This window comes from Mesoplodon bidens (assembly GCF_964165515.1).
Source record: "Mesoplodon bidens genome assembly, chromosome: 3".
NCBI classification, from domain to species: Eukaryota; Metazoa; Chordata; class Mammalia; order Artiodactyla; family Ziphiidae; genus Mesoplodon; species Mesoplodon bidens.
The window spans coordinates 97,980,495-97,993,984 of record NC_138178.1 but is presented as its reverse complement, the minus strand read 5'-3'; the positions used below and the strand labels follow the sequence as shown (position 1 = coordinate 97,993,984).

At 38.2% G+C, this 13,490-nt stretch overlaps 1 protein-coding gene across 5 annotated transcripts in view; it reads right to left on the bottom strand.

Moving 5' to 3' along the window:
* MEIS2 (Meis homeobox 2) overlaps positions 1-13,490 on the bottom strand; it is a 203,575-nt gene that overhangs the window by 177,617 nt on the left and 12,468 nt on the right. For all 5 annotated transcript variants that reach the window (XM_081229263.1, XM_081229261.1, XM_081229264.1 and 2 more), the window contains one exon: positions 10,022-10,136. In XM_081229263.1, the coding sequence (XP_081085389.1) occupies positions 10,022-10,136 (115 nt within the window). The remainder of the gene's footprint in view (positions 1-10,021; positions 10,137-13,490) is intronic.

Sequence of the window (13,490 nt, the reverse complement as noted above, 5' to 3'; positions counted from 1 at the left end):
TGAGTGTTTTGATTAAGCAAAACTTCTACTGACAAAAGGGTAACAGCTTCACCTGGTATGAATTATTGGTCTAAAAATAGAAAACAGTAAAATATTCTTAACTGTATAATTCTCCTGAAAATTATTTAGACTTTTGGAATTCATTTCAGGATAGGGTCTCAGCCTCTGTAATGATTATCCTTTATTATTCTACTTGTGACATATAGAAATTCCAACAGAGAGAGATTCTAATTGATTAGATAATGGATAATGGAGAAGTTGCTCTGTATTTACAAAATACACCTCACACTTCTGATATTAATGCCCCACCTTCAGGGTCCTACATCTGAATTGTGACAGTCTGCCATCCTCAGAAAATCAACTCTAAGGCTTAGTTATTCTCTTACCAAACCAGGAAGAATAGTCTTTCCTTGTAAACAAAAGCAAGAAATGAAAAACATTATCTCACTACATATTATAACTATCCTGTAAAATGAAGGAAATAAAAATACTCATGCTACACCTCCGATTTAAAACAAAAAGGCAAAAACCAAAATACTTGCAGCCTTCCTCTATGTTAAAAGATAAACTGCACAAAGAAAAAATAAGACCCATGACTGTAAACATTAGATTCCTGGCGCTTGAATGTAAAAGATCATCTAATTCAGTCCTATTTTATAAGTGAGCAAAAGTCTGAAGAGATTAAGAGACTCATCCAAGGCCACAGAGCTAATTAGAGTCAGTATAGGACAGGAGGACAGGGGAATAAAGGAACTAAGACTGGTTCCAGGCAATGTTATGTGTTTAACACATGAGGTCTCACGTAATATAATCTAATCTCCAGGACAACCTTGAGGGTAAGTAGTTTTTCCCCACTTTGCAGATGGAGAAACTGAATCTAGCAGACGTTGAGTAAAACTGAAATTTGAACCCATGTCTCTCTGCCTCTTAAGTCTGTGCCCTTTTCAGTGCAACCCTGACCCTAAGGCACACAGGCCTCTTGACTCACAGTCCGAGATTCTAGACAGAACCTCAAGCGGATGAAAAAGGGCTCAATACAGGGCTTGCTTACATCACCCAAAGTAAATTAAACCTGCTCAAAAGCAAACTATGAAAAAATTGGAAGGCATATGTAGGAAATCAACAAAAGCATGTGCAGCCTAAAAATCCAAGAATTACTTCCAGACTCTTTACCTGTATGTGAAGACCCATAGCTTCCCCCAAGGTCAATCTCATCCTAAACAAGAAGTACAAGCAAAGTGGACCCTGAGTTCATCATGGGAAACTATTTGCCGCATTAAGCAATTTCCCTTGTTACATTACATTACATTACATTACAAGACATATCCATACACTTACTTCTGTATAGATAACATTATGAAAAGAAATCCCATGTCCAAATTCTGACCATATGTATATAATTTAAGACAACATTAAAGAACAAATAAGACAAATCCCATTTTAACTATTGTCTTAAAAATACTATTTAAAATAAGAATCTAAAATTTAAGACCCTACCTGTAACCAAAATAATTCTGAGTTTAAGCTGATAGTCCATTGCCTTATTTAAGGCAGCGTTGCACACAATAACATTTTAGTAAAAGAAAATAATTTTTATTATCTCTTAAGGATGTAATAGGATTTTTTCAAATGTATCAATATGTTAAAAAACAGAGCTGATGAGCACAAAGGTTTTTTTTTTTTGCGGTACGCGGGCCTCTCACTGTTGTGGCCTCTCCCGCTGCGGAGCACAGGCTCTGGACGCGCAGGCTCAGTGGCCATGGCTCATGGGCCCAGCCACTCCGCGGCACGTGGGATCCTCCCGGACCGGGGCACGAACCCGTGTCCCCTGCATCGGCAGGTGGACTCTCAACCACCGTGCCACCAGGGAAGCCCGAGCACAAAGTTTTGATCAAATTGTTTCCACCTTAAAAAAACTGAAATCTGTGGATTTTGCTTATTGATTCAGAAGTGGACCTACTACTGCTAGACAGCTGAGTAAGTAATCATTTCTGCCTTGAAAAAGCAGGGTGACAGACCAGGAACCAAATAATTACAACACAAAATGTGAAAGATGCTAAAATAGAGGTAGAAGGTGCCACTGGGGTGCAGAGAAGAGAACACTGGCTTATGCCCCGGGCAAATCAGGAAGGCTTCCTGGAGGAGATGACACTAGAATTAGATTTTCCTCAGTAAGAATTCCCTAGACAGAAGGAGAGGGACACACTTCCTTTAGATCTCGCTCCATTATTTCCCTTTTCAAGACCTGGATTTCCAGCAAGCCAAGGGACCTTATTGCTGTACAGAAGGGATATTAAAATGGTTTACTTTCATTTTAACGAGAAATTAGATTTCAGTGAAATCCCATAGTTGTTTTCTTGCTGATCGTTAGAAAGGGAGTGAATAGCTCACGACTACTGAGGGATAAATTTGGTAGATAAAAATGGTTTATATTATTGTCTGCTGTGACATCAAAATATTTTTAAAGGCCAAATTAAAAGCAAATGTCAAATAGGAAGATGAAGAAAAAGTTATTCTCCCACTACCCCACCACCCCTGTTCCCAAGTTTAAAACAATAAGAATTTCAAGGAACTTTCTGAGGGTAGAAATAAGAAAGACAGAGAAAAGGGAGAAAAATAACATGGCGTCATTATAGACTATTCTTCCGAAGTAAAGACAAGACAATGAAGGGAAAAAATAGAACACGTGTATTACAATGTATAGCACCATAAGGCTGTGTTTGATGCTCTGGAGGGCTTCAACAAGTACTGTTCAGCCAAAAATCAATTGAAAAATCAGCATGATAACAGAGCATGAGTTGCCCTATAATAGCCTTAAGACCCCCAAGGCTATGCAAGTCCCTTTCATCTGCCACACTGCACTGACTCCAGGGGATCCTCACTTCCCCTCCCTGAGTACTGTGCCTGGCTGTATTTCTAACCCACTGCCTTACCCTCCCTTAGAAAGGGGAGCTGACAGGTCTGAGGATGTTTTAAAGTGGTTCTAAAGAATTTTTTTTCTTTCTGCTTTATTCTTTATCTTTCCTGGACATGTGCACTCAAATTCATCCTATAATATCCACAATTTCCACAATATTAAATGGTCAGACATAATCTCTGATTAACCTAGTAATGGTCTCATGTTCTGAATGCCTTAACTAACCTACATGAAACTGCCCCTTAATAAAATCAGAGTTCAGGTTTATGCAAACGTGACATGTAAGCAATTCACTGCATTGTTATAAAAATACATATAGAGTTCATTCCAAGATTTCATCTCAATATTTCTTCAGTCACTTCCTCACAATGCCTGGTTTGTTCAATTTATATTTCTACTTGGCATTTGGTGCAAACCCCCAAAGATAAGATACATCTGTCCGCTAGTCACAGATCTTGGCATTTTTACCTTAACTCAATCGTGAAATGATTGGTTGAAAATTACCTTGCTTATCAGCAGGATTTCCTCATAATAAAACATTTTATTTCCAAACTTTTGAATGTGACATGAGATGTACCAACTCAGGAGTGACATGTTAAAGCTTGAGGAGGACATATAAACACCCTGATCCGTGTAAGGGAAGGAAAAGCTAATTGGAAGTCAGCTTCCCTGTGATTATCAGCTTGTTTATGGGGAGGGAGGATGCCTCTGAATGGCACTGTAAATTCATTCCCTGATTATGGCGTTAAAACCAGAGCTCATTTCCACAAGCTCCCCGAAAGCCCCCCACCCAATCCATTTTGTTTAGTTACAAAGGGTTGTGCACTGTTTTCAGAGAATGACAGTTTCTCATGCTCTGATTTTCTCCAGTTTCAAGAAAAATTAATCAGTTGCACAAGCCAGTTGTCAGATTTCACTTCCCTCATGGCAGAAAGCACACATATTCATTGTCTGTTATAAGAATAAATTTTAGTAATTTTTCCCCATGTCAATATGAATATTAGACTGACCCAATTAATATGAAATGCTTCTATGCTGCTGGAACAGACAGTGCTACAGAAAGAGCCATTTGCACAACCTGTTCATGATTATGGGCCATAAGGACACAAAGATGGCACACACATTTGTGGACCATCTGAATTCTTACACGGAAAGGGGAGGGGGAAGGGGAAACGGCATGACGTTAGCTTGACTGTCGTGGGTCATGTTTTTTAATCCGGAGTATTGGACATGTAACACAGCAACAAGAGCTGATCATTTTGTTTAATCACCTTTTGGATCTTTGCCAGATGGTCTCTATTGAGAGTGCTGCAAACAGAAAGAGATGAACTGCATCTAACACGCCACCAGAGCTTTCCCGTAAATGTCTGAGAACAGATTCCAACAAGAATTTAGTCTCAGAGCAGAAAGGGATACATTTAAAAACTATGTGCATTAACTATACTTTTCCCCATAGAATCCTCACTTGGCATGAATAATTTACCCACTCTTATGCTAATGGGATCATGAAAGTATCCCTCTGTCTTTAGTGCAGCTATTCTCAGCTTTCAGTAATTACCCCACCCAGTGAAAATAACATGGCTTCTGCATTGAACGGCGGACTAGTACCTGACAATTAGAAAGATCATGGCTGACAGTGGACTGGTCCAGAACTGGAGAGAGAACCCTTGTAGCCCAAGGAAGAGTACAGACACAAAGTAACACTGGTCATGGCGGGGGGAATGAATAGGGATGAAAACTGGAGGAAAAGGGGGAAAAATTTTTCCATTGTCAAGCTTTCCTTTCTCTGACTTGCTATCAAGGTTTTACTTAAGCAAAAATATGTTCTTCTTTACATTATTAAGTGTAAAAGATATTCATGACAAGATTCATTTTAAAGGAAAAAAAGAGACCACACCTAAGGAAAGGAACTAGAGTTATCTTTAAAGCACATCTGCATTAAGTATTTACCAGAATTTTAAAAAATCTAAATAGTGGAAAATCCTCTGCATTTTGACTTTTGGAGGGGAAAAAAAAGATTACCAAAGCAAAAACAAAAAAACAAAAAAGAAAACTCTTTCTCAACCTCTGTCCACAACTCCATGTTAGGTAGTTCACTGTGTAAAAATTATCAGGCTAAAACATCTGGGAAAGAAAGCTATGAAACAGCAGGGAACGTGGCTGGTTTATTGTTTATCTTTTGTTTATGAGGCAGTATTCAAGTTTAATTACTACTCTAAATTAAACTCTAACTGGCATCAGGAGACATCCCTTTACATGACTAAGTTAAAAAAAAATCTAGAAATCCCAACTCTGGGTTTTTCAAGTAAGTTGATACATATAGGAAGAAATTACTCAAAATTAACAGCAATTATAGAAAGCTTTAAGCATTTATGGGCACCATTTCATGCTCCTAGAGCATTTATTTATTAGAAGAGTTTAATTTTATTTCTAACGGTTGTTATTCTAAAAAGTCCTAAGAAAATCAACAGAAATTATTTGCATGTTTGCTGATGATTAAAGGATAGTATTCTTTTTTACTTTATTTGGGGAGCCAAAGGAGAATGAAAATGCGACATAAATATTCTATAATACAACAGCTTCTTCTGTGGCAATGTTCGATTCTCAGTGAATCTTCTGATACAATTAGGAGGACAGGAAGGAAAAGAAATGTCACCGTATTGATCATAGCAGTAAGTGACCAGTTTTGGATGAACTTAGTTCTAGGAAAAATAAAAGTTAAAAGCAACTAGCAAAAGATTATGCCAGATGGCATCTGTCATATTGTATTTAGGGTTATTTTAAAGAGATTGCCGCCACTATGAAAACATTCCATTGACAGAGTTTTCCTAGACTGAATAAGAAATCCCAGTAGAACATATTCAGGACCCATGTAAGTGGGTTTGAGGTTTTTTCCCCCCTCCTCCTTTAAATATAGAACTGGAATATTTTGGTGGAGAAGATACTATGTCATGCATTATATAATAACTCAACAGTGTAATCCTATCTTAGACTCTTGCTTACCTATAAACACACTAAATCTACAGTGGGTATTTTTAGGTTTCAACACTATGATTTCTGAAGAGCTGCGTAATAAATAAATATCTAGCTATGGAATTCTAGTCTCATTGCCTGGGTGATAGAAAGAGACAGCAACAGAGAAGTCTGGTAGGTGGCAGAGTTGAGGGGAACTATGCTGGCTTGTACAGCCCTGTGTCCTGAAAGATGAGAGACTTATAGATGCTCGAATGCTAATGGATTTAGGTTAAACTGGGTCTGGCAACAGTATGGTTAACGTGCGTGTGGTGTGCAGTGTGAGCTCAGCAGTTACTGGGCCAACTGTCTCGGTATTTCTGGGAATCCTGCCTATTCACAGTGCAGGGATTGTTCAATTGCTGCAAAATGTACAAAATGAATTTTACAAAAATGAATTGTAAGGAAGGCCCCATTACAACAATTTTACAGCAAAGATGTCAACATCAATTTTTCTTTCATGCCTAGCTAATGATTAAAACAGCATATTCCATTTGCCTAAGACAGTTTATTTCATACTGGCACATCAAAATATTGAAATACAAAGTTATCTTTACTCTACCCTTTTTATTCACTGCTGCTGAACCCACACCATTGTTCAAACCCGGAAAAAATAAAACAAACTTGGCACGAAATACTTAAAACAAAGGCTCATCAATATCCTCCAATTTGTCAACATCTCAATTACAGCACTGGAAAAAATGTAAATTTCATGTGCTCTAAACACTGAGAGGTCTATTCTCTTGCCAATTCACATGCCTAACTCCCATCAGCGTTAATGGGAGTTACACAAACCCATCAATAATAATAATACTTTGTACATATATTGTGCCTTTCATCTAAGGCTCTCGAAGTGCTCTGTGAACAAGGGGGCTGCTTCCTAGTCTTTACTCTGGCAAAACCCACAATGAAATACAAAGCAGCTTTTGACTCATCAGGTACAGAATTAGGGACCCCAAGCCTTATTATCAAGCCCAATTTTACTGATGGGAAGCCAGACACAAAGAGGGCCAGTTACTTCCCCAGAGTCCCAGCCTGCACCCTAATTTTATTCCTGAAAAACCAGATTTTTTTCTTCATTTTCACGTGACTAACAAGATAAACTCCCTTCCTTTAGTTGCTTTTAGCCAAAGAAATCAGAGTGAATTAGTCTGGTTCCTATTTATGTAGTTTACTGCTAGGCATGTGCTGTGTGGAAAAGATAGTAAGGTCAGGTTTCACATTTTATCAAGTTTGTTTCTTAGAATATTTTTAAAATTTGATTTTTCCCCCTCCTTTTGGTTTGCTGCACAAACACGGAGGAGGAAAAGATGACCTTTCACCTGTGTAACTGTAGCTCTTTCCCTATCAAGTCATAAAATAATGAGATATTTTTAAGTTCCAAAGTAAAGATGTGTATGACTCATTTTAGTAGAAATATTCCCCAAATTATAAAGCAACATAAATGCATATATTGTTTTACAGCATATGGCTATTAAAGTTTAATTTAAAATGTGTATGAAAACATTGTCTTTAGTACAATTCATCCCTATTTTTTCTGTTTATCATAATTTGTTTTGAAACTGAATCATTTTACGGTTTTCCATATGCCTGTTGTGCTAATAAATTCTGAATAAGCAAGAAAACTCTTTTCTAAACTAAAATGCTTGGTTTCCAATGAAACACTTTAATATGTTTAATACGAAGAACATAAATTTCCTTCGTAGGTTTTCCATTATACATCGACCCTAAGATTTAACCTAGGATAAGCATATGTGATTTCAGTCAATATCTCTGTTGACTTTGCCCTGAAGCAGATAATTAATCTTTCCCATAGAAAGCTACTCTGGACAATTTGGTGGGACAAAATACCTTGAAAACATATATAGAATACCCTTCAACATGTGTTTTGGGGAGTCACTGATGTGGTCAGCCAGGTAGGAAATTCTCCATGCCAAGAGAGTCTCCATTTTCTAGGAATCATAACTTTTTTTGTCCCTCACACTTTAATACAGTAAAATGACTGACTTCCTCGTACTCAAAACACATAAGCTACCATGTCCATTCTTTAATCCCACGGAGATATGATTAAAGGAACAAAATCCTACAGGGATCAAATCCTTCAACATGGCATCAGTGGGTGCAGCTACCCACAATACAGAGGTTTGTGCGTTATGGTTTTTACCCAATGTATTGGTCTCAGAGTTTTTCTCTTTCCCGACCAAAAACAAAAGCAAAAATAATAAGCCAGCAAAACTAACCAAAATGATAAAACTCTATGCCTTGGCCGTGGCCGCAGCTGTCCTGTGCTCCAAACCTCAGGGTCCTCCTTCTCTGCCTTCCCTTCTTTCTGGTCCTCTCCTGCTACCTTGCCGGCCATAACTCAACCAAGCCAACTGAACCAGTCAGTTTTAAATTTCAGTTGGGACCTTGGTGACCTGTTAATGAATCTACAGAGAGGAGAAAAACTCACAGTGTCGAGTTATGCCTGGTGTTGCTAGCTGACTTTGAGTCAGAAATGCTTGAAGCGTTAACGTAATTGCAAGAATGTGAAAAATGAAGCGCCAGGCTCCTGAGCAAAGTGAAAGGTCAAAGCGAGCCTCACACACAACAGTCTTTGGAAGATAGCCTCATTAGACCATTAAGTCTGCTTCTCCTTTCCCCCTCTCTCTTACCATGTTTAGGGTAATTTGCTTTTATTAATAAATACATTCCCTCCTTTGTGGCACAGTAATTTGGGGTGGAGGGGAAGGGCGGAGTCTTAGAAAGCTTTTCAGATTTAACCACACCAAGTCCTTCTCCATGACGTGGAAACACAGTGAAGCCACAGCGTTGCAGATCTACTGAATGTATATACATTTCATCTTCAAAATGCCTTATAGTTTAGTTTTCTTACATACAATCTAAGTGGTCTAATAAAAACAGTATAGAAAGCCTAAACAGATATAGTTCACAAGTCCTTCCACAATTTACCATCTGATAGTATTCATTTCTGTGTTAGTTGCAACTTGCTTAAACCTAGATTCTAAGTTGGACCCATTCATAAGTTAATGGCATCCTAGAAGGGCCACTTTTCTAGACTCTTCTAGAATACTAAGAATCCAAAATCCATGGCCAGGAACTTGGAGGAGTAAAGGCACTCGCCCTACATCAACCACCCTTTTCTAAATGGCATATATGACTACAGCTCAAGCTGTTAAACTGTCCTCCACTTGGAAGACTGTCTAATGCTTAAATACTGTGGCCATAAACACAGTCATAATAGAGATGAAATAGACCTAGGAGATCAGACACCATCTAATGTAAAATATTAAAAAGTAAAATCTATCCACTTTCCTGGCCCACATTCAATAATGCATCTTCTTTTAAATTATTATTTTAGCCACAGAAGAGTCATCGCTACCAATATATAATTGCTCTCTGTGTGATAGGTGAGTCTTAAATGGTAAAATTTATTCTAAATTACTCTAGGCTTCCTTGTCACCTGTAGTTGACATCCCCCTTGCCTTCTGATTATTCTAATTTTTAGGATTTGTGACAAAAGTCACCACATCAGCTGAATGGAAATGGGGACAAATAATCTAAGAATTTCAAAATCCACCTTCCCAAAATACGATTCCATAATAAAATTCACACAGTACTTTGGAGCTAATAAGAACAGATTTTTGCATCATGTGTGCTTTAGAGGCAACATTGCCTGATTACAGAAAACCCTTATAGTTGATGTTACGAATAAAATATCCCATTTATAGTATAATTCAAACTACTGCATCATAGCAGCAAAGCAGATCTGTCATTCTATTTACTTACACACAGGAGTAAAGTGCAGATAACCAAATTTGTAAAAGAATTGGCAGAACTAATCGATTGTTCTTGTAATGCCTGCTTAAAGATTAGACATCTCACTTTGGCCTTTTGTTTTTTGTTTTTTTTTTTTTTTTGTAAGTAATGTAAGTTAAGGAAAGGAAATACTGTCTCCCTAAATAGCAGCTGATTACACTCCCTAACCCGCCACTCTCCTGTTTACAGGGAGGCAGATGTACCAATATCATAAAATACTGAAGTTATTTTAGTCATGCCCCCTTTGCACAGGGAGAATGCTTGACCTTTTACCTTGCTCACTGCTGTTGTCTCCACTCTGGGATGCATGGCCCCCACTGGAGGGCCCTGGGGTGCCTGCTGAGTGGGTGGAAGTTGCATCATCGTGGTCTCGCCAAGATGCAGGATTCTGATGTCAGGAGGCCAAGGAATTTTTCCACAGTTACCATTTCAGCCATAAATGAGGAATCAAGAGGAAAGGTGCAGAGAGAGACAAAAAATACGTACATATTAGTATTTGGGGAATTAGGCACATATAGATGCCATGTTACAGTATGTTGTCTTTTCAGCAATAGGTACCAAAAGAAAGAAAAGATGCTCTAAAATCATGATGAAGTGATGGGTACATCAGTGTACACATTTGCTAAAACCAACTGAAATAGATGCTTATAAAACAGATGCATTTTATTATATACAAATTATACCTCAATAAAGTGAATTTTTAAAGTTAGGGAAAAAAAGGCCTCCTTAAAAATCTAAAAGCCTGCTATCTTAATTAGGGCACACTCTTCCAAGAAATAGGTCCCAGTGCTCTTGGATACCAAATACTTCAGAACATTAACATCTACAAAACTCTATGACTCCCTTATAAAATTCACAGACTGTAGAATGTATGGCACAGACCTTCACATCAAATACACTGCCCTACTAACTCTCAAAATTATCGTCAACTTATTATACAACCAACAGAGACAATAATATTTAATCACTGCATCACTACCTTCTGCTTTAATTTGCACAAACAACAATCAGAAAATGAAACAACTATGAACTGTAACCCATCTAATAAGATGGATAAGACTTCCTTTTGAGCTGCATGGAAGGTTTAAAGTCACAGAGCAGTGCTTTTTCCTGGAAGAACTGCTTGTTTTAAAGGACACATAAGGTAAGCCGAGAGTTATAGCTCACGCTACTTTGCTGAGTGTATTCTTCTCCTGTTCCTCCTCCCCTTTCCTGATCATTCCCAATACCCTGCTGTTGCTTAAAGGAAAACAGGAATTCTAATGTACAGGAAGGACTTTATCAGCACCACATGAAGGCAGGCAAGAGATGGAATTTCCTCTGGCAGAAATGGAGAGTAGGAACAGCACATGAAACAGACCAGCCTTAAGGACAGAGCTGTACACTTGTCACCTGTATGCAATGACTTTAACTAAGCACACAGAGCTACTAGCAAGCAAATTTGTTCCGGGGTGTGGGGCAATAGTTTGGGGGCAAAATAATCTAAAAAGCCCCATCAATCTCTCAAAGTACACTATTTCTTCTTACAAGAATTGGTGACTAAGGACTCAGACTCACATGCCTGTAGGCAACATGTTAACATCTTGACCATCTGAAAACAACCTTGCCGTGTTGTCATTATATATAGTTTATCCAGAAAAAAATCAGTCTATCATTTTTCTCAACCTCAACCCTATAATGTACAAATAGAACATAAAACTTCACCAAAATAAAATCAAGAAACCAAGGTGAGACAAAATAGGGAGCGAGTCTCATTTGGAAGAAGAACAACAAAAAACATGTTTGCCTCTACAGATCTGCTACAAACCACTGTAAATTAATATTTAGCATTTTTGATAGATGGTGATATGACCCAAAGCTCTAGAGATTAATGATACCTCTATCAAATAATGCTGCTGACACTGCTATCATGCAAGCCATTGATTCAGAGGGAAAGCCTTAAGCAGAAATTTTGTGACTGTGAATATGGCACAGGTATAGATCTCTAAAGTAAAGATACGTTTTCGAAAGTAGATTAGGGAACAAAGTTGAGCAGAATAAAATGAAAACCAAGGTTCTCTGCTGCCTGTATGAAGACAAAGTAGTGCCTGTGATGTCTCTTTTTATCTAAATTAGAAACCCCTCCAATAGTTTCAAGCTAAAAGCAAACAGAATACAGGGACTCTTCAAGATTTGCAACCTCTTCACGTCAGCTGTTTGCCGACGGTAATCAGATAAAGAGCTAGAGGAAAAGAAAGAAAAAGAAAGAAAGAAAGAAAGAAGGTAAGAAAGAAAGGAAGGAAGGAAGAAAGAAACAAACAAACAAAGAATAGCATGGTGTGAGTTTAGTCCTGCAACAACACTGGCTAGAGCCTTCTTTTAGAAAATGCAACTACTGCAACACAGTCACCTAAGCTAAACTTTTCAGTGTACACAGCAAATGATGTAAATTTTATGCACCGCAGGCTTTTTATTAAGCTGGCTGCTATAAAAGCTCCTTACCCCTCGTGAAAATTACAATAATTAACCACTAACACCTCAACTATGTTTTAAGGCAAATGTCATCTAATAGCTATTATATAATCGTTCAAATGAAGGTCCAGCGAGTTTTCCTGTTTGGGTGCTAGAATGATTTTAAGGGATCACTCAGAAGGACTTCCTGCAATGAAGAGCACTGGTCTGTCCCCATCAGTCGAACCTGTACTGAGTTTTAAAGTCAGGCCTCACTAGTTTATAATTCAGTTGATTTCCTTCCCTGGTTTTCTGGAGGAGGTGGTCTCTAAACCAAAGGGATGAAAAATAGGCCACGTAAGCAAATATTACTTTTAGAGCAGCCGGTTCCTCCAAACGAGTTGGGTCTTGGGTTTTCAGCCCAGTCCTGAAATTTGCTCAAGTTCACTATCTAACCCACCATGCCCCCGTCTCTTCCGCCTTATCTCCCTCACATCCTCAAAGATGCTGTCCTACAAAAGTGTCACAAGATGTTTATTTCCATAGAGTGTCTCAAGGTTTATGATCTAGATTGAGAGACTGACACAAGCTAGTACCAGGATATTCATCTAACTATAAAGTAGGAAAAACAGCTGAATGCCTCTGAGGTTTCAAGGTTGAAGAATTACCCCAAAGTTTTCTGTATTCAGCTACACCCTGGTGACTTGATCAAAGACACATATTGATAATTTGGCCAATAAAAAACAGCTATCTCCTCCCTAAAAAAACTTCAGAAGCAACATGGATAGATACAATATAGTCCTTTACCCATAACACTGGTTTGTTCTCAGACTGAAATATTTGTTTGTATCACAACTCCTTTCTTCTTCTTCTTTTCCCTCCCTAGATAGTTTCCAAGTTTACATCTTTCAAGAATAACTGCCTGGCTTTCTGCCAAATTATATGCAGAAGTTTAGTGAATCTTGAAACCAAAGTGGCATATGAAAGCATGTAAAACACATGACGTACGTAGAAAAATAAAGAGAAATGCTTTCTGTGGGCACGTGTGTGGGTGAGTAGTCAGGTAGATGCATTCCACAATATATGTCCTGTTCTTCAGCCAAAAGTATCATGCAGACATCCGAGGGCAAGAAGGAAACATGCTTCTATTCCCAGAGGCTTTAATCATTAGGAGTTAAATATGGTACTCTTCTTGCTCTTACGTAATTGCGTTAAAGAGCGGTGTTAGCAGGAGGAAAGCAGTGAATACTGAGTGGAGCACAATAGAAGAAGATGGAAAATAGATACAAGAAGCTAGGTCTCCAGGGGCGGT